Source organism: Rhipicephalus microplus, unplaced genomic scaffold (assembly GCF_043290135.1).
Source record: "Rhipicephalus microplus isolate Deutch F79 unplaced genomic scaffold, USDA_Rmic scaffold_32, whole genome shotgun sequence".
NCBI classification, from domain to species: Eukaryota; Metazoa; Arthropoda; class Arachnida; order Ixodida; family Ixodidae; genus Rhipicephalus; species Rhipicephalus microplus.
In genome coordinates this window covers 840,661-866,436 of record NW_027464605.1, presented here as the reverse complement: position 1 = coordinate 866,436, position 25,776 = coordinate 840,661, and the positions used below count along the sequence as shown (strand labels likewise).

Sequence of the window (25,776 nt, the reverse complement as noted above, 5' to 3'; positions counted from 1 at the left end):
TCCTGCTTCTGACATTTTGTAAACGTGTAAAGCCACATGACCACATCTCTCTCCCTCAACAACATTCAGAACTCCGAGGAGAGATCCCCGCAGCTGGGAAGCCCTGTTGGGAGCGGACTACTGTGGGCGTCATGGGCGAACTTTGTTTCTGTTTTGGATGCCAATGGTGAATGCTGTCATGTTGGAGAGGCGCTTCTGAATGCAGGTAAGTGCGCAGCCTTTTTTGGTTTTTTGCTTCCCAACAACATTAAAAGTGTCGAACGGAGGCGTTTGCACTCGCCATTGGGTTGCATCGCCCCAGCCCTCTGCCAGGTAGCTTTGTTTGTTTTTCCTTGTGCGTAATTTTCATTAGAGACGCTCTTCCTCGCTCGCGAAATGGATTTGGTAAGCCTAATAATTGAGAAAAGCGTGTCGTGCGTGCACACTGGACTTCGTTATTCGCTGCCGCACACCCGTTCAAGGGAAGGCGCCGACTTTAGGGTCGTCTTGCGAGTTGCTGCGAACCGATTCCGGCGACTTGTAGGGAGGAAGTGGGGGGGAGTGTGCTACGGAGCTCGTATAGACTCGCTGCAGCCAGGTAATAGACTCAGCATGCGTCAGTATTTGGCCTTCAGATGCTGTTTCCAAGAGGCGGCGTGTTATGCAACTGTTCGCGGACACCCTATTCTCTACGTGCGCAGCAGAATGTACCGGCGGTCGTCGTCGCACAGCGCACGCTGCTGTCTCTTGTCGGGAGCTAGCTTTGGCATTATTCCCTTTTTGTTCGTTTTTTTTTTCTTTCCTGTCCGCTTCTTTCAGCGCTGACCTGAGCGCTGAAGCGTTTACGCACGGCGCGCCGGGTGCACCGTCATTTCGTGAGAAATGGGACTGCAGCTGCGGTGTGTCTGACCCAGCCGTCGAACGAGCCTGCATGTCCGGGCAAAACGCGCGGTTTCTGTCGGGACGTGGTGCACCGCGTCAACTTGTGGTCAGCTGACGGCCGGTCGCGCGCTTTCGACTCTTCGCCAACGCCGCAGCCTGGCTGCGCACACATCTAATTCGTAAACTGTGTGTCTTGACAGCTGCCGCAATCTCGTGTGCTTCTCCGTTCGCGTGCGTTTTTCTCGCCGCCGTGCCCGGAATTTGACCAGCTGGGGCGAGCCCCGATTCCTGCAGCGGCGACATGCAAGAAACTTGTCGCCTCGCCACTCATGATTGAAGGGAAGTCGCGACCTGACGTTCGGGCGGCCTTCGGGCAAGGCGTTCATCGCTGCCACTAGACGCTATTGTGTGCCGTCGTCGCCGGCCCTTGCCGTTAACGTCGACCTCTCTCGAGCGCACACTTTAACTCGTCGACCTGTTTTATTGATGCATTGTTCTTCCATCACGTTCTTCTTCCTTGCCGGGGCGGGGACAACTATGCGGCTCGCCTCACTGACTAGCTGGCACGCGGTCTCAAATTGCCGTGACGTCTCCTTCGGTGAAAAGAGCGATCGACCGGAATATCGCTCGGTTGTGCTATGAGGAAGGCTTCGTCACATGAGCTCCTCCGTTCGGAATCGAGTCTGCGCTCGATTGAGCGGTCGAGGAAAGTTTATATTCGAGTGCGAGCGCAAATAGCTGTGATGCGCTCGTGAAAGCAAAGTCGAAACTTGCAGTAGCGACCCGCGAAGCTAACGAGTCTGCGCGTGGTAAATTGTTTGCAGTGTCGGCAGCTCCAAGCGAAATAGTGTGCATTGTATTGCAAGCGCGAGCGAAACTTGCAAGGACGAAATTAGTTCTTGCCACAGAAAGTCAATCGTGTGCTACTCCATTGCTAGGTTGTGTGTAGCTTCAAATATTTGTGGAACCCTTTTACATCTGGTTACCATGTTCCCATTGCCACTGGTTTGACATGCTTTCTGTTTTTGTTTCATGTGCCTAAGCTCCAGTGATTTCTCTGCTTTCCAGCCAGTGTGAGCTATCTCTAAAGCACCACGATAAGAAAACAATTGGCATTGTCAAGCGCGAGTGCTAGTCAACCCAAGCTTTTTGTGCACACTTTAGTTATTACATGCAAGGACAGATAATCGTCCCATTCATTAAGCAGTTGTAGCTTCAAGGTATTCATACGGTGTGCCTTGATGTTATCGGAAAAAGTACATGCGTGGTATTCGGGAAAACACCTCTGATAGTACAGGAATGTATGCAATAAATGGTCAATGTATGTGCATCACACAGCACTTGGTATTTCTCTAAATATACGGGAAATAACCCTAGCACAATCTTCACAACCAAACACGTGCTGAAATATCTCGTGAGAGAAATATGTTTGCACGTTCATTGATGCACTTGAGCAGATTTCCTTACTTACATGGTGCAAAGGTCTGTTCCTGTAGAGAGTTTCCGAATAGGAACCCCAAAAGTTTAGGGCCCCAAAGCCCTTTGCACATGCACGCATTGGGTCAAGCAGGAGCGAGTAGTTTTCGAATAGGGTCTGTGGCACTTTGGGTACTCGCCCAATTCTTGGTCATGTCACTTTAGTGAGTGGGCGCCATCACGTTTGTCTGATGCAAAGCTTTTGGGGCAGGCTGTGGGGCTCCTGCTAAATTCGAGAAACAGCTGCCCCAACCCAAAATTCATACGCCATTTCGGTTTTGCGCATGCGCAGTGGCCTTGGCGCTATTTTTTTAGGGCCCCAAAATTCGAAAACTCCCTGTGATAGAAAGGTTGAACACATGAGGTGTCATTACAAAGTTGTCCCAGACTTGTGGGGCTTCTATTCGAAAACTCCCTATTGTAGAAAGGGTGCACACATGAGGTGTCATTAGAAAGTTTCCTGGGAAATATCAGTCTTGTTATGCAGTGTGGTAGCAGTGATAATTGGGCAAAGATAATTATAGAAACATAGGCAGGTCCAATATGGTATCGCTGTATAATATTTCGGGATCTAGAAATGTAGAACAAACTTGCAAGAATTCATTCTTTATGATACAGTGTTAGTTAATACTTCCACGAGTGCATAGTTTTTTATGTAGGTTGGTAGTTGTAGAAGGTGGTTCTAAGATTTTTAAGGAGAAAAACTTTTGAGTATGTGATTGTTTTCATGCATCAATCTTTGATATAGACTCGGAAAGCGACTTGAATAGTCTAAAAATTTCTTTCCTCTGCACCCCATAGTTTCTGCATCCTGTTTTCTCTCTCTTTACCCCTACCTGGCAGTGTGTGTGTGATAGCCGGCCGCCTCTATAGCTCCATTAGAAGCCAGTGCCAAGCATTACCCGTGGCCGTCACGTCTGATAATGGCGTTCTCCTCGCTCCTACCCGCTTCGTGCGTCTTCCGGATTTTCTCTTTCCTCAACTTTTTGCGCAACTCTTGTTTTCACTTACGGCTGAGGTGGCAGCAGGTCAGGAAGCTCCTTTGCCAACCTTGAGCAAGCAGACACGCTCTCCGCTAAATTTCATGCGCCTTGGCAAACTTGAGGCCGTCCTTGAAAAAAGAAAAAAAAAGTTTCGTAATTTCTTGCACATTCGAGGAAAGGATGTGGCTGGAATTGCAAGTGGGAAGCTTTCACTTGAGGCGAGATATGGCACTCATTCAGTTGGCCTCTGATGTCATCTTTATTTTATTGCACATTTTTTATTTCTAAATCATGGAGTCGTTTCCTTTTTATTTACAAATATTTGAATTAGTGTAAAAAAATCATACGAGAATCGAGTCTGGAGTCTGCGTTTAAAAGTAATGTTCTTACATTTAGCATATGATGCTCCGCATGCACTGAAAGCGTGCGAGTTTTTGCATGTCAGCATGTCACGTTGAATTATTACAGAATTCTTCGGTTGCTTGTTTGTTAGTACCAAGTGCCATTTATAAATTGTATATGATTCAAGTTAACCATATTTAAGCAGATATAGGTGTATAAAAATATAAATATTCATTTACGTACAGAAATAATAGTGCAAGAAAATAACTCAACAATAGCCTTTTTCTCTTCCTCTCCTGACTATAAAACAAGCAGTCAATGGCATTATATTATTTTTGTTGCAAAATATATTGTTCAAAATATATTGTTGCAAAATATATTGTTGCAAAATAAAGCTCCTGTGGTATGTTCTATAAATATTTACCAAATTAAAATTTCATTACCAGCAATGACAAGGACTATTTTGTTTGGTTTTGTAGTTACTATAGTCTTCAACTTAATTGGGCAATTCAATATATTTAACTTTATTCACTTCTTTTGTGAGGTAATAATAATTTAGTAGTTGCCACCCAGCCCCCTTTTTTTTTCTGGCTACTTCAAACACACAGAAGTGGCTTCATGCTGTAAGGTACTTCTTTTATGGAGGAGGCCAAACATAAAATTTTCTCCAAGCTGTGTGTGGGTGTGTCTCACTTAGCTGGGGCCATAGTTCAACTACTCACTAGCTATTTTTTTCTTATTTCCTTGAGTGCTGCACACTTTTCATGTTTATAACTCGGAACTGTGGCAGTCTTCATAAACTCACACTATTCTCGAGCAGTAAGTTTAGGGCAGTCACCTCTGGAGAGTCTTTGTTTGAGACATTTGGCACGACTTGAACACATCCGCATCACAGTACAGCGACTGTGCTGGCACGACTCGAAGCACGTAGTCCTAGCAAGGCGCCAAGAATGCTGGTGCCCATAGACGAACCTGGCACTGGTTGCATGAGATGTTGCGAAAGTGACATTATCCCCTAAACTGATTGCCAGAGAAAACTGCCTCCTGTTAGGAGGCTGAGCAGGATTGACTTTTCTCTAGTGTGTTTAATTAGCAATGCCTAGTTTGTCTCTCCATGCAGTTGCTACTTCAATTCAGAATTTGAATTGTGTAGCAGCCAGAAATAAAGATTGAAAATATGTCACATTGTTACTTGCACAAATAAAAAAATATTGCTGAAAGAAAACGGATAGCAATATGGTTGTTAATGCATCATGCATGCACTACTCATGTAGGTCAGTCCAAAAAGTATTTCCATAGGGGGGGGGGGGGGGGGGCTATAATTTCTTGTCATTGACTCATAGTTGTGCGACACTAAATTAACACTATATATTTTGGTCATTTCCAAAGATCTCTATAAAAATGTATAATACCCAGGTCCTATATTAAATCACATTTATCTGAATCATCTTTACAGTTTTCTAAGATCCATTATCAGGGGTAAAAGTGCTGCGACAATTGCACCATCGTGTTCTAATCGGACCTGCTGCACCAGGCTGTGCATAAACGGCAATTTCTGCGAGAATTGTCGATTAGAAGGGTGAATCCAAGCAACACTGAGCGTTGGCTACACGAAGGACGCAGCCGCATCCATATCCAGTGTTTGATCACGTTGAAATTCGGCTCATTCCTTGGGTTTGCTAGTGCTTCGTGGTTTTCCCGCTGAAGTGGTGGCACCAACATGAGTCATGTTTAACCATCTAGTAATCCAGTGAAACCTCGATAATTTGTACTAGTTGGGAACGCTGCACGGTCATGAACTAAATGATGGTGCTCGTGTACAAGTGCAAATGAGCATTTCCTGATGGGTCCCATCACCACCAATAGACATACAGTACCACAGCAGATGTTGCCCAAAGTACCCACCAAAATACTTTTCCTTTTTTCTTTTTTTGCCAAAGGGCAGAAAAGATGATGGGCTGGCAGTCTTGCACGATTGTTCTATAGCGTGCAGAGGCGATGCCAATTATTGAGATAGCAACAGAACGAACCCCATCGGCTTTCCGTGATACATATGTGCACTTTTCTACCGCAATCTGATCATCATCAGCCTGGCTACGTCCACTGCAGGACAAAGGCCTCTCCCATGTTCCGCCAGTTAACTCTGTCCTGTGCTTGCTGCTGCCAATTTATACCTGCAAACTTCTTAATCTCATCTGCCCACCTAACCTTCTGTCTCCCCCTAACCTGCTTGCCTTCTCTGGGAATCCAGTTAGTTACCCTTATAATTTGATAATAAGGGACAACTGAAAGTTTCATTGAAGCACGGAGTGGTCGTGTGGACTCGATCGAATTTGGGTAAGTTGCATGCAGCGGAGTGCCCGTGCCATCACTGCATCGTACGCACGGTTTTGCAGTGTGAATTGTTTCGTCCCCACTCCACTCTAAATCAGGCCGAGAAGAGCAGTGTAGTGCGTTGATTTAGTGTGGGAATAACAAACTTCTTCCAAGTGGAGTGTAGCGCGAGTATAAGCGGTCATGAAAACAAGAGATAAGGATCGCTTATCCCTTGTTTTTTCAGAGCTTTCTGTTAACTAAGCTGGGATATTTAATGATGAGAACATGTGCGCACACGCTCGCACACACACTCGCACACACACTTTGAGGGTGGCAAGTCTGGTAAGTTCATTAGTACTGAATTCATGGGAAAAATTGGAGTTTTTTTTACCAGAAATAATTCTGATTGGCGATAGTGTTTCACCCTAAAAGCTGCTCCAAAACTGAATTGCATTGCTCCAAAACACACTTTTTGGTGCTCAGAAACTGCTCCAAAACTTCCCTTTTGCTGAGCAAAAGCTGCTACAACACAGTATTATTACTGCTCCCTGAGCTGCTCCAAAACACTCAAGTCCACTTCCACCCCTGATTCTCCATATTTCATGCTGCTTTCATTAAGTTAGGCTGCCTGTATGTAGTACAAGCTTGTTTTGAGGAGGGCTGGCTTATCGGCATGCATTATCTTGTAGCACTGCACTTGGCACTTCACCCTTGAAGTGTTAGATGTCAGGATTTCTCGGTTGGCTACAACACCTGACTGTTCCTTAATGGCAGCTATATGTTTTTAAAACTCTTGCTAACTCTACTGGTTTGTCAAGGTTAAAGTTCAAAAGCCTCTGCACATATTCTGTTGTCAAGCCATGCGTTTCGAACCCTCCGGCTAGTTTAGTTCTGCTTTGATTGAGCAAAATGCCACCTAATGTATTTGATTTCTGAAGAAAGGTTGTTTCTATGAGAGTCCTTCAACAGCACTCAACTAGACGTGTTGCTCCTATGAAACCTTTCACTGTTCAGTATACAGCTTAGTCTTTTTCACAGCTAGAAACGGAAGGTACAGTGAAACATATTGGACCACCGCACTGCTTATCTTCTTTATTTGGAGATGAGATCACATATGTGCTACTGGGAAAACATGCTGTGGACCAGTATATGTTAATGGGGTTCTCATGGCAACCTTGAAGGTGTACTTATGCATTGGCTTCCAAATTTTTTATATCTCGAAGACGTAGCTGTCTATGCATCTTTTTACTCCTGTGATGAATTTTAACTGTGCTAAGCATGTAAAATATCAGGATTCCAACTTACCCAAGGGAGTGCCGCATTAACATTTGCTTCCCTTCTTTTTTTTTTCTTTGGTCAGGTGGCATCTCACCCTTCCAAGAACTGTCTTGTCGGTACTGTTCTTGTGCATGTAAATATAATCACTCATCATGATCAAGCAGTCTTCCTTCCTCAAGTGGGCCCAAAACAACAAGAACTCCGTCAAAAGCAGTAAGTACATGGGAGCAGTCATTGAAGGGTGCAGATTAATGCAAAGTGTTAAATTTTACGTTTCTTCGACTTTATTCTTCTCCAGTGGAACTTTACTTTTAATGTTTTTTATGTGGTTAGTGTAAACCTACAGTGTGTGTTATGATGAAATGGTGGTTCAGTTGCACGCATCTGCATAGCTTAATTTTTGTATGAACCTTGTGGTAAACAATTTTGAGAGAGGATTCGGGGATACAGTCGTAAATTGGGGAAGTGTTATTTTACTAGAACAAAATAAAAACGTCTCAACTGAACTTTGTGACATTTGTCGCTGCGAATATGTCGGCCTGAAGTGCTAAGCAGCGCAGTTTAAGAAGCAGTGTAGTGCATGCTCTTGCATTCTCGTACATATTGCTCTACATTTTCATACATTGTCACATATTCTTTTATGTGTTCTTGCATGACTTGCAGAAAGCGAAGATGAACGGGGTAAGTGTCTCCCCAGCATATTAAGCTGGTGTTACTAAGGCGATAGCTTAGAGCAACATTATGAGACCAACATTGAAAACAAGGAATGTATAGGGAACAACATTTTCATTATTTAACTGTAGTGTAGTAATTGCGACACTGGTAGAAAGCAAGTTGACAGTAAACAACTTTGCCGCCATTAGTGATTGAACGTTCTATCTTCAGATAGTGCGTCGGCTTCCCACCCACTTTGTTGGGAGTGTTAGCCAAAGGTTGTTGGTTTCAACCCTACTGCCAGCGAAGTTGTTTCTGCAGTCGCATGATCTGATTATTAATGTAATATTACAATTACTATGCTACAGACTACAAATATGGTCTCAAGTACTTTCCTTGGCCTTATTGTCTATTGGTTTAATCAGGTGGGGCTTAACCAACAAGTTAGTCCTTGATTCATTCTTTTCCATTCATTCATAGATGAGAGCAGTCTATGGGATTAAAAAAAAGTGTTAGCGTGCATAGACATCATACATAGAGCTCAAAATTGGCTTTGTCCAATCTCATATTTTGTGAAAGATGGCCAATCTGAGAAAGATATTTCGACAATTTCTAAGCAGTTGAATAATGTGGAGTCGAAGGGAACACCAAATATATAAGGCCACAGTTAGTGCTGAATTATTTTTGAACAGCCATATTGCATTGCTGACCTCAAATGCTCACAATGGTAATGCTCTTCCCATGGGTCTATTGTGGTGAACTCTGGCCATGGTCGCCTCCATGTTGACAAAGTTGGGAGCATGCCCATCTTAATCATGCGCCAAACAGTAACCAGTAATTTTTTGAAGTATAAATATTCATATCACACAACATATGAAGGTGCTACTGTTCAGGGTGTCATAGATTTTTCACAATAGCCAGGGCTTTCTTCAGTCTTAAGATTAAAAAATCAAAAAGCGGCATAGCTAACCTTGGGAACACTGTGTACAAATGCTTCCAACTTAATAGTGTTGTGCTGTTCCTGGCAAGACTTCTCTACTGACTGTTCAGAATTTCATGGTTAGCAGCATATGAAATTATGGCGACATTTCTGTTTTAGCCATGCTTTGCTCTTATATTAACTATTATTCAGAGAGCGTTGCTCTATAAAGCTGATTGTGGAACCAGAAATTTGGTTTTATGGGTCATCATTGTGCCCCATCTATTGTAGGTGGCCGTAGATGGATCCATCCAGCAGATGCTCTGCAGAAAGGACATGTTGCGTATCTGGTCAAGGTACGTTGACATCTCGCAACACATTATGTTTATTAGGGGAAAATTCAAGATTTCTTTTTTTTACTGCATTGTTTGTGTATTTAGGAGAATTACAGTATTGACAGGCAATGCGACACTGAAGCCCGGAATTATGGTATACCTCATAGCTCCTTTTTTGTGTGTGTGTGTGATGCTCAAATGCATCATTATTTTACTGCAACCCTGAAATTCGTTTTTGCGAATCTCTGCTGTGAATATCAGATCTTTGTTTCGAAGGTAGTCTGACTGTAACTAGGGTGAAATCTTAGAAACAATAATTTAGGCATGAATTATCTCCTATCTAGTTTTCATAAAACTATTGTAACACATTGCTTGGCTGCCATCTCATTGTCAGTTATATTTACTGAGAAATTACCTTGAAGACTCACGTTATACTCAAGTCTACTGCAGTAGTTAGTCTTTAGCAGTTTTTAACAGTGCCACGGCACTTTTTTGATAACATCTTGTCTTCACATCAGCATCATGTTTACAAAGAATTCATACACTGTCTTTGTACAAAGCAGTGCCTTTTAAACAGTGCCTCGCTTCATGTTGCAGTTTCTCGGCTTCACTGAAGTGGAACAGTCCAAAGGCATTGAAGTTGTTCGAGAGGGAATACGCAAGCTTAAGGTATGCACATTTGACATGCAATGCAGTTTGCAGTGTAATGAAGCCTGTTGCTGCTAAGGCCTTGACGACATGACTCTCGTTCGCAGTTTAATCAGCAGCTGAAGAGGTCTGAAGGCGGCAAGGTACCGAAGGTGGAGCTGACGATTTCAGTCGATGGTGTTGCCGTGCAAGATCCCAAAACAAAGGTTGGTTTTTGTTTGTTTCCTAAAGCATTGTTTGGGCTATAGCAATACCATCCAGCAATCTAGCTTAACATCGTGGATATTTGTGAACATGCTGTCATGTTTGGCCGTGATGCTCAAACGAACTGTCAGAATTTACATTAATACTAATATGTTTTGCTCAGTTTTTAGTTATGTTCTTTTTGCTCTTGTCATCTTTGTCAATGCCAGTGTTAGTGTTAATGAACTTCGATAGTAAAGTAGCCTACCTGCAAGCAGTAAATGCACATTTAGGACACCTTTGTTAGATGTCCTTATTCTGGAGGCCTGAAGCTTTTTTGGTGTCATTTATTTGGTTGTTCTGGTCAAAAACCAAATGCTGCGAGGAAGAAATTAGATTTTCACTTGTTATGACCATGAGCTGTGTTGAAGGCACTATAGCAACAGGTGCAGTCGAATGTTGTCTAAATGTGAGCAGATTTCAGTTGCTTATATGTACATGTATCTGTGCATGTCGCTGTGATGGCTGCTATTCACATTACGGGATGAATGCAGCTGCCTAGTGCAGTCAACTTTGATCAAATTACATTGTTTTCCAATAACTTGTGAAAAGCGTGAAAATTGGCCTATACAGAGACAGAGCGAGAAACCTCCAATCAAAATGGGTAAACGGTAAAATGTTGAGCATTTCCTGAAAAACATTGATTTCCCGTCGAAATCATTGGGACAGCCATGGGTAATGCAGTAGTTTTCAGCTGTTCACTTTATACTTCGGCAGTAAATGCTGGAAGACTAGTCAGATATTTTTGTCTAGAAGATTAGCCTGAGTGGTAACTTGATTATGCCTGCCACCTTGCATGATGGTGCTGCTGTGCAGAGTACGTACTTTTTTTTTTGTGCATTGAGCTAGTTGCCATTTATGTTGCAGAGGATATTTCACCAGCACCCGCTGCATCGTATCTCCTACTGCGCGGATGACAAAACTGACAAGAAGTCATTCAGCTTCATTGCCAAGGAGTCGGATGGTGAACGGCACTCGTGCTTCGTGTTCTCCAGCGAAAAGTTGGTGCGTAGTGCTTCGATTATAGCTCTTGTGAAAACTGTTTGTAGAGGTGCATGAGAGTGTTTCCCTTGCTCAGGTCTGCCATGGCTCATGAACTGCATTAGCACTCCGTAATTTTTTTTTTCACAAATATCTGTAATCTCTAGGATACACAATGTATTATCATGAACGTTAGAGGCAAGCCACCTTGAGGACCCTCAAGGCAAAAAGTACAAGCAACTGAAGAAAACTTAAACTTAATGTAGATGTCTAATGTAATGTTAGATCTGGAAAAAAAAAACTGAACATTACTCCTGTCTGTCATGTCCTATTTCTTGGTACACATCTGTCTTTGCAATTGTCTCCAGCCGTGACTGTTGCATTTTAGTTAGGGTGACGTGTAAAGCACACTGGGGGCATTGATTTACGTTCACATTACAGAAAGCCATGCAGTTCCAATTGATCAGGACTCTACCACTACTGCGTGCCTCGTAATCGTACTGGGACTTTAGCATTTAAAATCCTAGCGGTTATTAGTCTTAATTGTTTCTTTGACAAACACCATCTTTGTTCTTGCGACATCACTGAGTCAACTTGTCTGTGTGCATTTACATGATCAGCTGCTTGAATTTCAGCCCAGATTGGGAGAGCTGTGATGTATAAGTAAGCATGATAATTGCGTGAAACTTTTGCAATGGTAATGAAAAAATTGTCTACAACGCATTCAAGTTGTATAAGTTGTACAGTTTTACCATAGTTCCTCAATTTCTGATTACGAAACTGCTGCCTCAGTTTAATGCAGAGCCACTAGGGACACCACGATAAAGGAATGTCCATCTAGTAGACTGGCTGCTGCAGGCGACTCTTGTAGTATATTTTTTTTGTTCGCTGCGTCACAGCCAAAATACGAGCTGCTTTTCGACAGTATTTACATTTTATTTTGACGTAGATACTATACGAGTAACACTTCACACTTTCAGAATGTTTTCGAACCGAAGACAAGGCACATAAAAAAAAAAAGTAAACAATGTTAAGTGTAGCTGGCGGCTCAGTGTGTCAGTGGATGACGTGCATATACCTTTTAGCTACTGTGAAACTTGTCTTTAATTGGCCCAACATACCTACAAAAAGATACATGACAGTGATCTATTGTATAAAGAATAACGTTTATATTAAATTGACAACCTGAGCTCAAGGTCAAGAACTGGTATTTCCGAAACTTCAAATTGCACACGTGGCAATCGTGCAGTGATGATAGACTATTTTTGCGCAAAAAGAAATGTTTTAGGGCGTGCGTTTGCTCTTGCAGATATTCACCTGTGTGAAACAGACAAACCGGTAGATCATAACCATCAATGAAATGATTTCTTGACGGCAACTGTAGTTTTCAGGCCTCAAAAACCTGGCTAGTTTTCATGCTTATCAGTCAAATGGTGGGACACAGTTTTCTAATTCGTCTTTTGTTGTCAACATCCCGAATGAAAACTGAATGGAATACTGTCCCCTGTGATTCTGTATTGTGCTTATTAGTTTATATCTTGTACAAGCAGGGTGACAAGAACTGACGCACGATTGCATTCCATTTTGTACTTCTTTGGCAAGCCAGGACACTTGATAGAATTTTAACTGCAATATTTCTTTTAAGTGAAGCTGTGCAAATGCCTATGATAGAGATATAACGGACTATTTTCATTTTCATTCAGCACTAGGTTTCTGTGGAGTTCACAAGACATCTTAAAGGAGTGTTGATTCTGAAATCATGCTTTCTTTTTGTTGTTGTTATTGTTATTACAATGAGTAGCTAATGGCCCGCTTACCTCCGCTGGAACACATAATGGCTCACGAGGTCAAGTGGTTTTTAAACTGCGGCCATGACTCCAGATTTGTAATGCATGCTGGCAGGCCGCCCGGAACATGCAAGTAACGGCGTTAAGCCTGAGGCACGGCTTCTCTCTTGGCAATGATACAGTGTCACCATTTATCGTGAAATCATGCACATGATTTTCAATGAATAAAAGTTTCTCGCACACACATTCACATACTTTGAATCAATGCTGAAGTCGTTCTTTTCGTGCCGCGTTGAGGCTCACTTCAAGTTTTTTTTAACTTTCTATGAACACCTGGCATGCAAAAAGATTTTTTTTTAGTACTGCCCTTAAATGGCTCCTTGGTACGGAGCAGCTGAACGGCATCATCACGCAAATGTGCAGCTTCAGCTTTATAATAACTGAACTTGACCCTTATCCAAGGACGCAGGGTACACATGCAAACTTTCAGCCTGCACCAGCTGCATGTGCGGTCTCCGCAGAATCAAACCAGAGAGGCAAAACGTGGCCTCTAAACAATTGCGGTGCCGCGATGTTGCAACTTCCCATGCTATGTCAGGCTCCCTCATAGCGTGATTGCGAAGTTTCATGACCAGAAAGCGTATTGAAAGGCTATGGTATCACCGGGCTGCTTGACAAAATGATTCTAATGCATTGTATCTACATAATATTTTGAGTAGCATGCTGTTCTTTATATATGTACAGCTTTCTTTTAGGTTGTAATGTAATCAGAGCCTCAATTGTTGTTATTGTTACCTCATTCCCTGCAGGCTGAAGAAATCACGCTGACCATAGGACAGGCATTCGACTTGGCTTACAGGAAGTTTCTTGAAACCTCAGGCAGAGACCTTGAGATGAGGAAACAGTTCATGATTCTCCAAAAAAGAGTGGGTATTTGTGCTTTCCTTATATTTATTTCTGGTAGGAGTGATCACTGCTGTTGCCAATTGAGAAACGCAAGCACATCTGTTCTATATCTGCACCTTGTAGCCCATATTCCCATGACGACTCCTTTTTATTGCTTGCTTTTGCCTACTGAGGCAACTTTTTTGTTGCACATCTACTACATTGCGAGTGATGAAGTAGCTCTGATAAAACTTTGCCCTCAAGTTTTGAAAAGCCCGCGACATTTCAAGGACTCCTACATTGTCGGGTCATCCATTCATGGGGCGAAATGCACTTGGATCGTCACCATCCTCGCACTGTTTTACGTCCACTCAAGGATGAAGGCCCCGTCTAGTAATTTCTAATCCAACCTGTCTTGTATGTATGCCTGCAAACTTGTCAGATTTCATCACACCACCTAAATCTGCCATCTTCAGCTAGATTCCCCATCTGTTTGTACCCTCTCTTTTGTTTTTACAGGCCTCTGTTAAGTGAACCATGCTTCATACCAAGTTTTAGGTACTCGCTGCAGTGCATATTTTGTGTAAAATGTTCGCTAAACTGTAGTTTCTGAAAGGAAAACTACGTGATTGATTAGTGTGCTATGGCGCTCAAATCGACGAGTCTTGAGCATCAGTTGTGCAAATGTTTTGTTCTGTTATCTATGTCATCTGGACAGCTAGGTAATGTGAAGACGTGCATTGCAGTAAAGCCTCACAGAGCACTCATTGACTTTGAGTTAGTTTCTTAGTTTCCTTTTTCTTTGTGTGTGTGTTAGTGTGTGTGTGTTAGTGTGTGTGTGTGTGTGTGTGTGTGTGTGTGTGTGTGTGTGTGTGTGTGTGTGTGTGTGTGTGTGTGTGTGTGTGTGTGTGTGTGTGTGTGTGTGTGTGTGTGTGTGTGTGTGTGTGTGTGTGTGTGTGTGTGTGTGTGTGTGTGTGTGTGTGTGTGTGTGTGTTTGGGGGGGGAACCAAAGCCATATGTACACTCATCGCGACTTGGAGTACAGTTGCTGCATTTCTTGGCATATGTGCGTTTTGTTTAAAGGTACAAGATCTGGAAGAAGAAAACAGTCGACTGCGCAAGTACCTTCGTGACGGCGATTACTCGCATGGGGACGGTGTTGCCTCCCATACAGAAACAAACAACCACAAGCCAAAGGCTAAGGTAGGGCTTCTCACTTTTGCTTGTTTGCTTAAGCGTAAGGTTGGCGCGTGGTATTTGTTTGAGAAAGTGCTTGGAAACTTTAGCTGTCTTAGTTTCAAATGTGATGAAAACTAGGTCATTGAGAAAGTTTGAGATTTGTTGCGAGTTTTGGTTGTATTGCATGAACTGTTTTTTGTCTGGCACTCATTCCTTCGTGTCAGACAATCGTGGCGCTTATTGCTTTGTGTACACCAAGGATAATGCAAACTAGTATGGGGCCAAACTTATCAGCTTTAACTAGCCTCAAGTTTCATAACTCATCTTAGCCCATCTCAGTGGCCTAGTTATAATGAAGCTGGCCCAAAGGTCACTGGTTCGAATGCTGGCAATGCGTCTGGAAAAAATTTCTGAAGTCCTCCATTACAGTCTTTCACTATCATATTGTTGTTTTAGGATGTTGAGCTACAACAATCGCTATTATAATAAATAATAATGCATATGCTTGCCAGTACACATTTAAACTGTCTGACTGCTGGAATTAAAGAGGGACAAGTTGAGATTCCACTGTTTCAATGAACGACAGCAGTTTAGTTGCAGGTGGATCAGATTTTGCATATAGTACACTAGCACAATTTTCAACGCTTACGAAATGCCACTTGCCCATTGTCATTGGTATGAGTCTCTCCGCTAACTTGATAACGACCACAGGTTCGAGCAATCTCAACAAATGGTACCAGCAAGCCCAGCTCAAGTAACGTGGTCCCAGAGCCTCTGCCACCTCCTGTTCCTCCCCGGGGTTCTGACCACGGCCAGGTGAGACCGCTTTCTGTTTCTGTGCCAACTACAGCAGTTGCGTGCGGCCAGCATTTACGTAATCTTTCGGCTAATTGTTAATCAGTCTTGACGTTAAAATCGTTGGGATGATGCCAGCATCGACTTTTGGGTTAAAAATTATGTAGGCTGTGTTAAGCGTTGTGCCGCGGTGACTGTGTAAAATGTGGCTACGCTGGCAAGTGCAGTGCCATGTGTGCACTCTCTTGAGGCATGTGTCAGCAACGGTTTCAGGCAGGGGGGTGAATTGCATGAAGCTGACACGGTGGTCGTCCGCTCGGCAAGTGGAGAAGCGGAAAGCTGAAAAGGAGAAATTAACAATACTGTACAAAAACATATAGCAATTCATATGCAAATAGAAAGGCGGAAAGCTCAAAAGGAGGAATTGACTATATTGTACAAAAATAGACTGCAATTCATGTTTAGTTTCAGTGCGCATGTCATGGAGTTCCAATCAAACAGATTACAAGTGTTAATCTCATTTTAGGTCAAACCTGCCATCTCAGCCTTCACATAGGCAGATATATCGGAAGTAGTAGAGGAGGCTGCGATGTTATGCCGGGAGCCACGGGATACTGCTTAGTGAGCCGCACGTTTCCGTATCCTGCCCTAAGGGGTACGGAACAAAACTTCTGCCATCGAGATTTTTAGCCTAAAGGAAACCTGAAATGCTGAAGGGAGTTGACGCAGCATTATTTTCAGGCAGAGAGTTAAGACGAATGGACACACTTTTCAGAAACTATTGCACCTGAGCAGCTGGACCGTGGGCTAGAAGTGGCATTGCCTTCACAAGCAACCGGTGTGTTAAACATACCGTATTTACACGATTGTAAGACGACCCCTTTTTTTTTTCAAATTTGACAATCCAATGTTGGGGGGTCGTCTTAGAATCAAAACCCATGTATTGTCATCTCGAATAGTTTCCCGCTCAACCCAAAGCGCATAGTTTTCCGCGTGCTTATACAAAAGCTTTTCTTTTTTTAGCATCTACTGCGCGCATTACGAGTGCCTTTATGACAAGCGCACGGCTCTTGAGGGAGCACCGGTAATCGATGGAAGAGCCGCCGTAGGGGGTATTGGTAGTTGACGGAAGAGCTCCTCTTTGTGATACAATTTTCTAAGCGGGCGCGTCGCCGCGTGCTCCTGTCGCTTGTGTCCACGACCGGCTCTCTCGAGTCACTTCTGTCTGACATGAGTGCTGTAGGCTCGAAGAACACTCGGCGCTCGTTTACGACAGCGTTTAAGCGGGCTGCTATTCTCCTCCTGCGCCGCGAATACAACGAGTGGATTTCGTCAGGAAGCCGCGAACTTACGCCAAGCGGGCGTGTGAGGAGAGCCTCCCTGGCTACTGTGTGCGGGTGGATCCTCTCCGCATGGGCGGCCGTCCCACGCGATGCCGTGGTGCGGTCGTTCGGGAAGTGTGGACTCACACTTGACGACGACGTGCTGTGGGACTGCAGCAGCAATGACGGCAGCAGCACCAGCGAGGACGACTCCAGCGACGATGAATAATCCTCCGCAACCACGTGAATAAATTTCCCTTGTGTAAAATGCGCGCGGTCTTTTTTTTTTTTTTGAGATGCGATTTTGGCGGGGTCGTCTTACATTCGAGTCGTCTTACAATCGTGTAAATACGGTACCTATGGCTGTCAACACATATATGACACTTGTACAGTTGTGTAGGCTCTGCCGATGGGAGCACACAAAGCTAGAATGTTTTGTTTGCTATTTCTACCGCTGACCCACATGATGCTATGGCTCTCAGTGCATCAATCTACGGTACCTTGCTTGCGAAATTCTCTGAAATTCAATGTGTAAGCATGCATGAAAAAAATGCAGCATACGAGAACTTACTTTAATTTTGATGCTTCCCTTACTTTCTAAATTTTTAGTTTGTATGCCTTTAAGAAAGGAAAATCGACAGCCACCTGTTTTTAACACGAAGCCACAAGGAAATCCATATGAATTTCTGCAAAAGAAATCTGTTTGGATTTTTTTCTTGTGTTCCTGCTACACAGGTTGTAGTCAACTTTCCTTTTTTAATCCTTATGCTACCTTGTGGGAGTCTGCAAAACTGACTTGCAGTATCCCTTCAACTGTCGTATTTTGATGAAAGTAAAAGTGGAGCACACTTTAGCTTACTTTAGTCGAGTGGCTCTTAGCAACATTGGCAGTCAGAATTACCGTAATTACTCGAATCTAACGCGCACCTTTTTTCCGGTTAACGACCACAGGTTCATAAATCGAGTTCATAAATCGCATGCGCGTTAGAATCGAGTACGAAAAAAAAAATACGTTCAATCTATTGCCATTGGCAAATCCAAAATGGCCGCCCCCTACGTGCGTCGGCATGGCGCATCAGCCATTTCTGCCTATGTGTTTCCCATGTGCGGCACTTCGTACGTGTGCTGAGGAGTTCGTCATCTAGTAGTGCATTAGCATCGGCGTGGAAGGGCTGACTCCAAAAACTCGAGTGCACCACGATGCCGCTTTTAAAAGAAAAGTCATCGCGTGTGCAGAAACGGACGGAAATCGGGCCGCATCGCGGTCGTTCAGAGTTCTCGAAACGTGCGTGCGGGACCGGCAGAAACAAAAGCAGAAGATTGTCGACAGCAAAGCTTCACGCAAAGGCTTCAGTGGACCACAGCAGGGTCGGTTTCCGCAAATTGAAGAGCTGCTCCGCGAGTATGTGCTTGAGCAGCGAGCGGCACAGCGGCCCGTGACGACAGAACTGCTCCAAGTGCGGGCTATGCAATTAGTCTTAGAAAAAGGTCTAATGTGGAGCCAGTTTAAAGCGAGCAGGTGCTGGCTAACCAACTTTATGAAAAGGAAAGGCTTTTTCCTCCGAAGGGGAACATGCATATGCGAAAAGTTTTGCGGAGGAGTACGATGAAAAGCTTCACAGTTTTCAGAGGTTCGTCCTAAACTTGCGGCGCAACAACGGCTACCTGCTTGGGCAAATCGGGAATGCCGATCAAACGCCTCTTTACTTCGACATGCCTTGCACCACAACCGTCGAGAAGAAGGGGGCGAAGCAAGTTCGCGTGCTGACATTGGTCCACGGTAAAACTACAGTGACGGCAATGCTCTGTTACACGTCAGATGGGCACAAGCTTCGCCCGTACCTCATATTTAAATGGAAGACGCTCCCGAAAGGAGTCGTTTTTTCGAGTGGTGTGATCGTGCGGGCCAGTGAGAAAAATGGGTGCGCGTGGCAATCGATGTCTTACGTTTTTTTTTTTTTTTTTCGCGGTGAAAATCGGGTGCGCGTTACAATCGAGGGCGCGGTAGAATCGAGTAAATACGGTACTTGGAAGCCATCTACAATGGACTCTTGCGTCCTGTTACACAGCTGTAAGATTTGAAGGCTATTAACCTCCATCGATCAGTTCTGTAATCAGTAGCTTCACTATCATGGTGTGTGTGGCGCAAATTCTTTTTGTGGTCTCTTACCACTTCCCGTGGTTGGCCTAAGAGAGCATAACCAAGGATAAGGCCATTGGTTTCGAAAATGCGCCAAAATCTTAATAGAAACTAAAACCATAATAGCTGCATAATACCAAACTACTCACTGTAGAACACAGCAGGGAACATTAAGTGCTGGCTGACACTATGAGATGCCAAGAACAATCTTGACCAGGCTACTGGACGCACAGCTTCTGCCCGTAGCCCAACTGCCGCTGCTTTGCCTGCCAGCACTGGAATCCGCAAGTCTTGAGCCAAAGCCCACCAACCATTTCTGCGGTCTCCTCGTGCGGAAACGCAATGACAGGAGGCTCCAGCTTGTTGTACTCCTTGGAGGCTCAGTACGCTAATTGACTGCTCGTATTCAATGCATGGACCTTTGATCTAGTTGCCATGTATCCTTGAACTCCCTTGCTCTCTTGAGCTGCAGCTTTTTCTGCCCTTTCGGTGTTCTTTTTTTCGAGGACACCCGAGTTCTCCTGGTTGTAACAGATTGGCTCTTGGAGGCTCCGTGTAGTTTTCGGATTGGATACCTTTTCTGTAATTTTTCCTGTGTTGTGCCCCATGTCGTGCACATTTCACGTATGTGCCCTCTTTGAATGCGCACTACACGCATCACACATGGGCATCCAGGAGTGTGAAGTCCAGATTTTCTTTTTTGCTTTGGCTTTCACGCAGCCTTCACAAGACCTTCTTGGCCTGACGGTGCCAACTGTTGGCACACGCCTTGAAAACTTGTCCATGGATGACCTGGAAGACTTCAATCCAAGAGCAGAGACTGAGCCTGTGCAAGCCAAAACTAACGGGTGTTCAGAAGCGTCCACCAACGGTGAGTTCCCTCGAAGCCATACTTAAGAACGAAACCTTGACGCTTTGCAATAGTGTTGTGTTCTGAATGTGTCCGTGCATCTTTCACTTCCAAATGAAAGAAGACAGCTCGGAAGACTGAGTAAGTAAAGGCACACATGAGCTTCACATTATTGTCGCTTTCAAGACTGCACTTTACACACTGCAATGTGCTTGAACTGCTTTAGTGAATTGTACAGGGGCATATTTCTTGGTGGGAGGCAACTATACTAATGCTGCAGGTAGTGTTGTGTTCATGGAATGGTGATGTTATGCAGAACATCTAAGCTTTGCCAGAATTCCTTGTGGCTTCAAAAAGTCCATTGTAGTTTTTGCTTTTGAAACATGGGCTATGGCTCTGTGGCTAGCAGAGAAGGCAGTGCAGATGGATGACTTTGCTTAATGGTGCATTCAGGAGAGCAGTGTTTTCGATGGGTGAACGAGAAAGACTTGGAACATGACCGTGCCTACTGCAGTCGCACCGCTCACACCATTGAAGCGCTCACCACTTGACTGACCAGTAGTTTTTTTTTCTGCTTATTTTTTTTTTTTCGCTCTTGTGGCAGCAGTAGCGAATCGCATTACTTGTTTCATTGTTTCTTGCTTTTCTTGCTTTTAGTATGAAATGATTAAAATGGCACTACAGCTTTGTGAAGGTAAATCTCTGACAGCAGCATTTCATTGACTGCAAGCTGTGAAGTCTGCACTCGGATGTTATGTTTTGAAGGTGAATTCACCGCCAGGTTTTCTAAGTTCTACTTCACACTACTCATTTTTTATTCAGTGTGATGTTAGAACACTTAATTATAGTTACAAAAAAAGAAAACAAAGTAAGTTAGTCTTTTTTTTTTTCAATGAATAGTCAACTTGAATATTGAGTGGCATCTTCCCAATTCTCTACTGGCAAAAGAAAAAAAATAGCATGTCTATAAAAAAATTTTCCCTAACAAAGAATTTCTTTATTTTGCTTGATTTTGCTGCAGTCTTAAAATACAAAAATTTTTTGCCCTTGCCGTGTCTTCACTACAAGTGGCATTATTAGAATTATTATTTTGAAGTGTAATTCATGATGATAATGGGCAGCGTTGAGTCATACTTACGTCGCTTATAAAAAAAAATGGCTGGAAAGGGAAGACAGAAGCTTGCAATGAAAAGAATCCGTAAATGGGTTGTGTGCTCGAGCCGACATATAGACAAGTGGACTACTCTTCTAGGCTTCAAGTCTAGTTTTAGCCTTGAAAAAAAGTTTTTGTCGAAATGTCGGCCTGGTCACGGCTTTTTTTTATATCGCTTATAGTCGTACGACTCTTCCTTTTGTTTGTTGTCGTCGTCAAGCCTGTTGTTGTCACCACTTCAAAATATTTCGAATCAACATGCCAGTGTGCAATGGTGTCGTTTTAATGAAACCATAGCAGTTGGTATCGCATCTTTCAAGTTCATATTAATTCAAACAAAAGCGACATCACTCATCTAAACTTCCAGTGATAATATCGTATACGCAGTCGCTCGAGACAATCTGGTCACTCAGTGATATTTGCTCCAATGCAATTCATTGGTAAGTCATCCATCCATAGTGGACTGGCAGGAGATCGCTTAAGACACTGTAAATAGAAGCATGAGCACAGTACTTAGATTAAGGCCCTTGTTGAAAAACCGCTCGTGGTCAAAATTAATTTGGCAAATCCCATTCTGCCAACCACTTTGTAATCATCTTTGGCTTCGGCTCATAAAATTCCAGATTTTGTGTGTTCTCTCCACGAGAACAGTTTTTGACACAGCTGGTGCATTGGTGTGGTGAATGCAGGTACGTTGGACACGCCGTCCAGTGTTGCCGCCGCCAAGGACCTCTTTGGTGCAGAGCCGTTTTCGCCGACAAAAGAGGAAGACCCCTTTGGCATGGGTGACTTCTCGGACAACCTTGGAGGTCAAGAGCTGGAGAATGCGATTGGCATAATTGACCGCAGGCTTAACGAAATGAAGGTGTGTTCTGCTCTTCGAAGCGGTACCGCTGGTCGTGCAGTTTCATGTCCGTTTTGCAACACCCGTAGGTATGATTGTAGTGCAGCCCCGCTGCGGTGGTCTAGTGGCTAAGGTACTCGGCTGCTGACCCGCAGGTCGCGGGATCGAATCCCGGCTGCGGCGGCTGCATTTTCGATGGAGGCGGAAATGTTGTTGGCCTGTGTGCTCAGATTTGGGTGCACATTAAAGAAACCCAAGTGGTAGAAATTTCCGGAGTTCTCCACTACGGCGTCTCTCATAATCATAGAGTGGCTTTGGGATGTTAAACCCCACAAGTCAATCAATCAATCATGATTATAGTGCAGTTTTAAACAGTCGCTCACCAGGTCAAGTAAGAAAATTTCATTGGGCACTGCAACTTGTTGTGTGCCCAGTGATAAGCATTTTGCCATAAGAACTTTTCAAATCTGTTCACCAAGAGCTGAGATAATCACTATTTCGACGCAGCACAAACTGCAATGCAAAGAGGCGAGCTTGCAACTCCTGCTACTTTCCCAGTGTAGCTTTTGCAAGCCAAATACCCTCCCTGCTCTCATTGGCATCAGAGCCAGAGGATCACATGACACATGGGCGCGAACATGTCATGCGCACGCAGTCACGTGTGCGCGACATGCCCGAGCATGAGTGTTGTGTTATGTGCTGGATTCTCTGTGGTCTACTGCCTGTTCCTGCGGGATGGAACTAGCAGTGTGCACTTGTTTGGAGAGGATGGCACAGATCCTGGTTTAACACACCTAAACGCATGGCGTGGAAATGGTGTCTGACAACACACCAAAAACGCGTCAATTGTCAGGGCTGGCACTTGCACGGCACGGGAACAGCGAGAACACCAATGCATCTGAAATGGAGGGAGATTAGGTTAGTTTCATCCCGCTGCAATTTGAGTAAAATATAAATTAATAAAAATTGCACACATTCCACTTGTGTGTTTTATTATTTTGCTCAATACTGAAACAGCAGATTACACAATTTAAGCGCGTCGCCTTGAATAATTTGGTGTCGATGCTACTGTGTGCATTGTGAAAGCTATGATAGGGCTCTTCCTTGCAAGTCATTCCCTCCATCTAGGGGTGCATGCCCGAGCCCGAGAGGTGAAGAATGAGCGAGGTTCAGCTTGAATTTTGCAGCACGTAGCGTTGGAAATTTAGCTGACGTGATCGTGAGCGCCCAGTGTATGTATTGTGCTCATCAGCTCGAAGTGGTCAGACCTTTGAAGGGCCCTTTAAGCTTCTCAGTTTTGCAAGTCATATGTACAGTCACTTTCTCTCATTTCAGGATGGTTTCAGCCGAGGACTCTCCTTTGGAAAGGATGATTTTCTTCTTGAACAGTTGGACCCTTTGGGAAGCAAGCCACTTGCCTGAATTGATGAGTGTGAAAATTGAGTCAGCAATGTTATTGTGCCCCACACTTCTTTCCTTTTCTTTTGTTTTTTAATCTAAGCTGTTTTAAGCTGAATATTGAATTTCCAGATTTCTTTTTCTCAATTTCATCACGTAATTTTGTCATATTTAGTATCAGTAGTGAGGCACAACACAGCAGAAGCAAGTTGCGTGTGCAGAGAATGGACCACACATATACGCCCAAGCCTACTTTCGTTTCATTCATTGTTTTAGACGTGTTTGTTGTAAGAGGCTCACATAATCTCTGGGTGTTTGCATATTTTTCAGTGCTTTCCATCTTCATTCCACAGTTCTTGAAAACTGCTTTGACCAAACCAAACAACTAGCATTTCTTTTCTCCTGTATGTGTGAATGATGCACGGTGCTTCTTTACCGCTACTTTTGCACTTCACCTAGAGGACAGCGTATGGGTGCACATATACATTTTTTTAACTGTCTCAAAAGGCTAGTCTTCATGATGAAAGCCTTTTGTTGTATTTTTTTTAAAGCTTTTTTTTTAAACTCTCTTTATGTGCAAGGTTCCTTTTTTTTTTCACTTGCTGCGAATGTTGAGTGTGTTGCCTAAGAGGTTGTGCAGTTGGATGTGCATATAACCAACCTTGAATATAGAAAAGTATTTTAGCCTGTTGGCCTCGTCCAACACTGGTTTCACCGTGCGAGCAGAGCCAGGCATTAGAGCTGTGATTGTTTTCCTCCTCTTTTTTTTACTTATTCATTGCTTTCTTTCTTTCCTTCCTCTAGCACAAGATGATACGCTGATAACATATCTAGGCACGCGTCTGTTAAGGCTTACCACCACTGTATAGGATGCCATGCGCCGCTTTTTTCATTCATCTCGAAGTGTCTTAACAGATGTCATGCCTGAAATTAATGTAGCTAGGTCTTGTTCCAATAACTTCCTACCGCAATGACCAATACATTTTGAAAGATACCAGAGGGAGGAGGTGTAGCTTCACGTATGCCGATATCTGGGAGGGTGTCTGTCACCTCTTAATAGCAATAACGCAGGTTTATGTAAGCCATGTCCAGTGTACACATCCTTTCATCCACTTCAAAAGGCAATTGTTGCGTGCTCCTAGCATGGACTTCTTGTGTATAAGCCTACGTTGTGCTGTGTTATGATAAGATAAATACTGGACAAAAGTGGCTTGACAGGGCAAAAAAAAACTGCACACTGGAAAAAAAACTGCATGCAGGCAGCATCATGGTTTACATCCACTACTATTTCGTCTTGGGTCTTTTTGAACACCCAACCCAACGGTATCCAATAATTTTTAATCTGCCATCTTCGAAGACTACTGACCAGCTCTACACCCGAGACTTCCACTCGGGTTTAATTAATGCTCTTTGTTACATAATAAGTACGATGGCCTGCGTGCTTAATAAGGCTACGTTGAATTGTGGAAGTTTGGCATTTAAAAGCGCTTCCTCATTTTTCAACTTCCAAGTACGAGCCCTGTGATGTGGAACATCAGAAAGGCAATGCTCTGAATGGGTTTGTACAATAAGCTGCGTACAGGTCTTAAGCCGTTGGGGCTGATACTTATGGCCCAGAACCTAAATGTTTTAAGGCCTGAGCAGTTACAAGGCCAAAATAAGCTTGATAGGATTGTAAAGCTTTAAATTACTTTGGTGGTTACGGCTTTCCGCTACCGGTTGATTTAAGGACCGACAGACAGTGTGCCAAGTTTCAAAGATTTTTTATATAGAGCCGGATTAGAGCTGTCAAATGTATTTGTTATTGGTGTTAAGGTGTCGTGAGAGTGGTTTTCGTAAATGGTCGTTCTTCTCCACATGCTATGCAATTTGACGGTGACATGACGGTAGTGTGTTGAAGGTATCGTGCCTGATTTTTTTTTTTTTTGAAGAACATGCCAGTTCACTGTGAGCCTTCGTTGGAAATGTTCTGAACTCTTGAATCTCTGCTTGTGTCTGTAGTAAAAGTTGTTGCAGGCAGTTGTCATGAGTATCTCTCAGATCTACTCTCATTGGCACCCAAAAGAAAGCACCATGTAAGAAATGTTGGTTCAAAGATGTGTAATGTGACATTGTTTGTTGACAATAAAGCTGTTTTTTTCTTTCATTTCTAAATTTAATAGAGATGATAGTCAAATATGCTCAGTATTTGTTGCATGTCTAGGTGTACGTTGATGGCATCTTCAATTGCCCTTGTGCCCTTGCATCAAAGATTGATAAGGTCGTTCTACTACCTCAGTTTACTGTAACTGAGAATAGATGCTCCAATAATCGTTTTCTATGCAGGGATTAACCCTTTCACCGTTTCACATGGAAACAGCTCGTTTTTGCTCAACTGTCGCCAAATC

General features: G+C 43.5%; 1 protein-coding gene across 2 annotated transcripts; it reads left to right on the top strand.

The window, feature by feature from the left end:
- Positions 1-48: 48 nt before the first annotated feature.
- On the top strand, positions 49-25,535 carry LOC119172264 (PTB domain-containing adapter protein ced-6). Of its 2 annotated transcripts, XM_037423306.2 has the most exons (13): positions 49-205; positions 7,339-7,469; positions 7,920-7,937; positions 9,121-9,185; positions 9,762-9,833; positions 9,920-10,018; positions 10,923-11,060; positions 13,633-13,749; positions 14,792-14,911; positions 15,599-15,703; positions 19,865-20,015; positions 21,837-22,012; positions 23,327-25,535. In XM_037423306.2, exons 2-13 carry the CDS (start codon positions 7,409-7,411, stop codon positions 23,411-23,413), a joined length of 1,209 nt encoding a protein of 402 aa, XP_037279203.2. In that variant the 5' UTR covers positions 49-205; positions 7,339-7,408; the 3' UTR covers positions 23,414-25,535. The 2 variants fall into 2 exon arrangements, with proteins under 2 accessions (XP_037279203.2, XP_037279205.2); XM_037423308.2 differs by lacking the exon at positions 7,920-7,937.
- Positions 25,536-25,776: the final 241 nt, after the last annotated feature.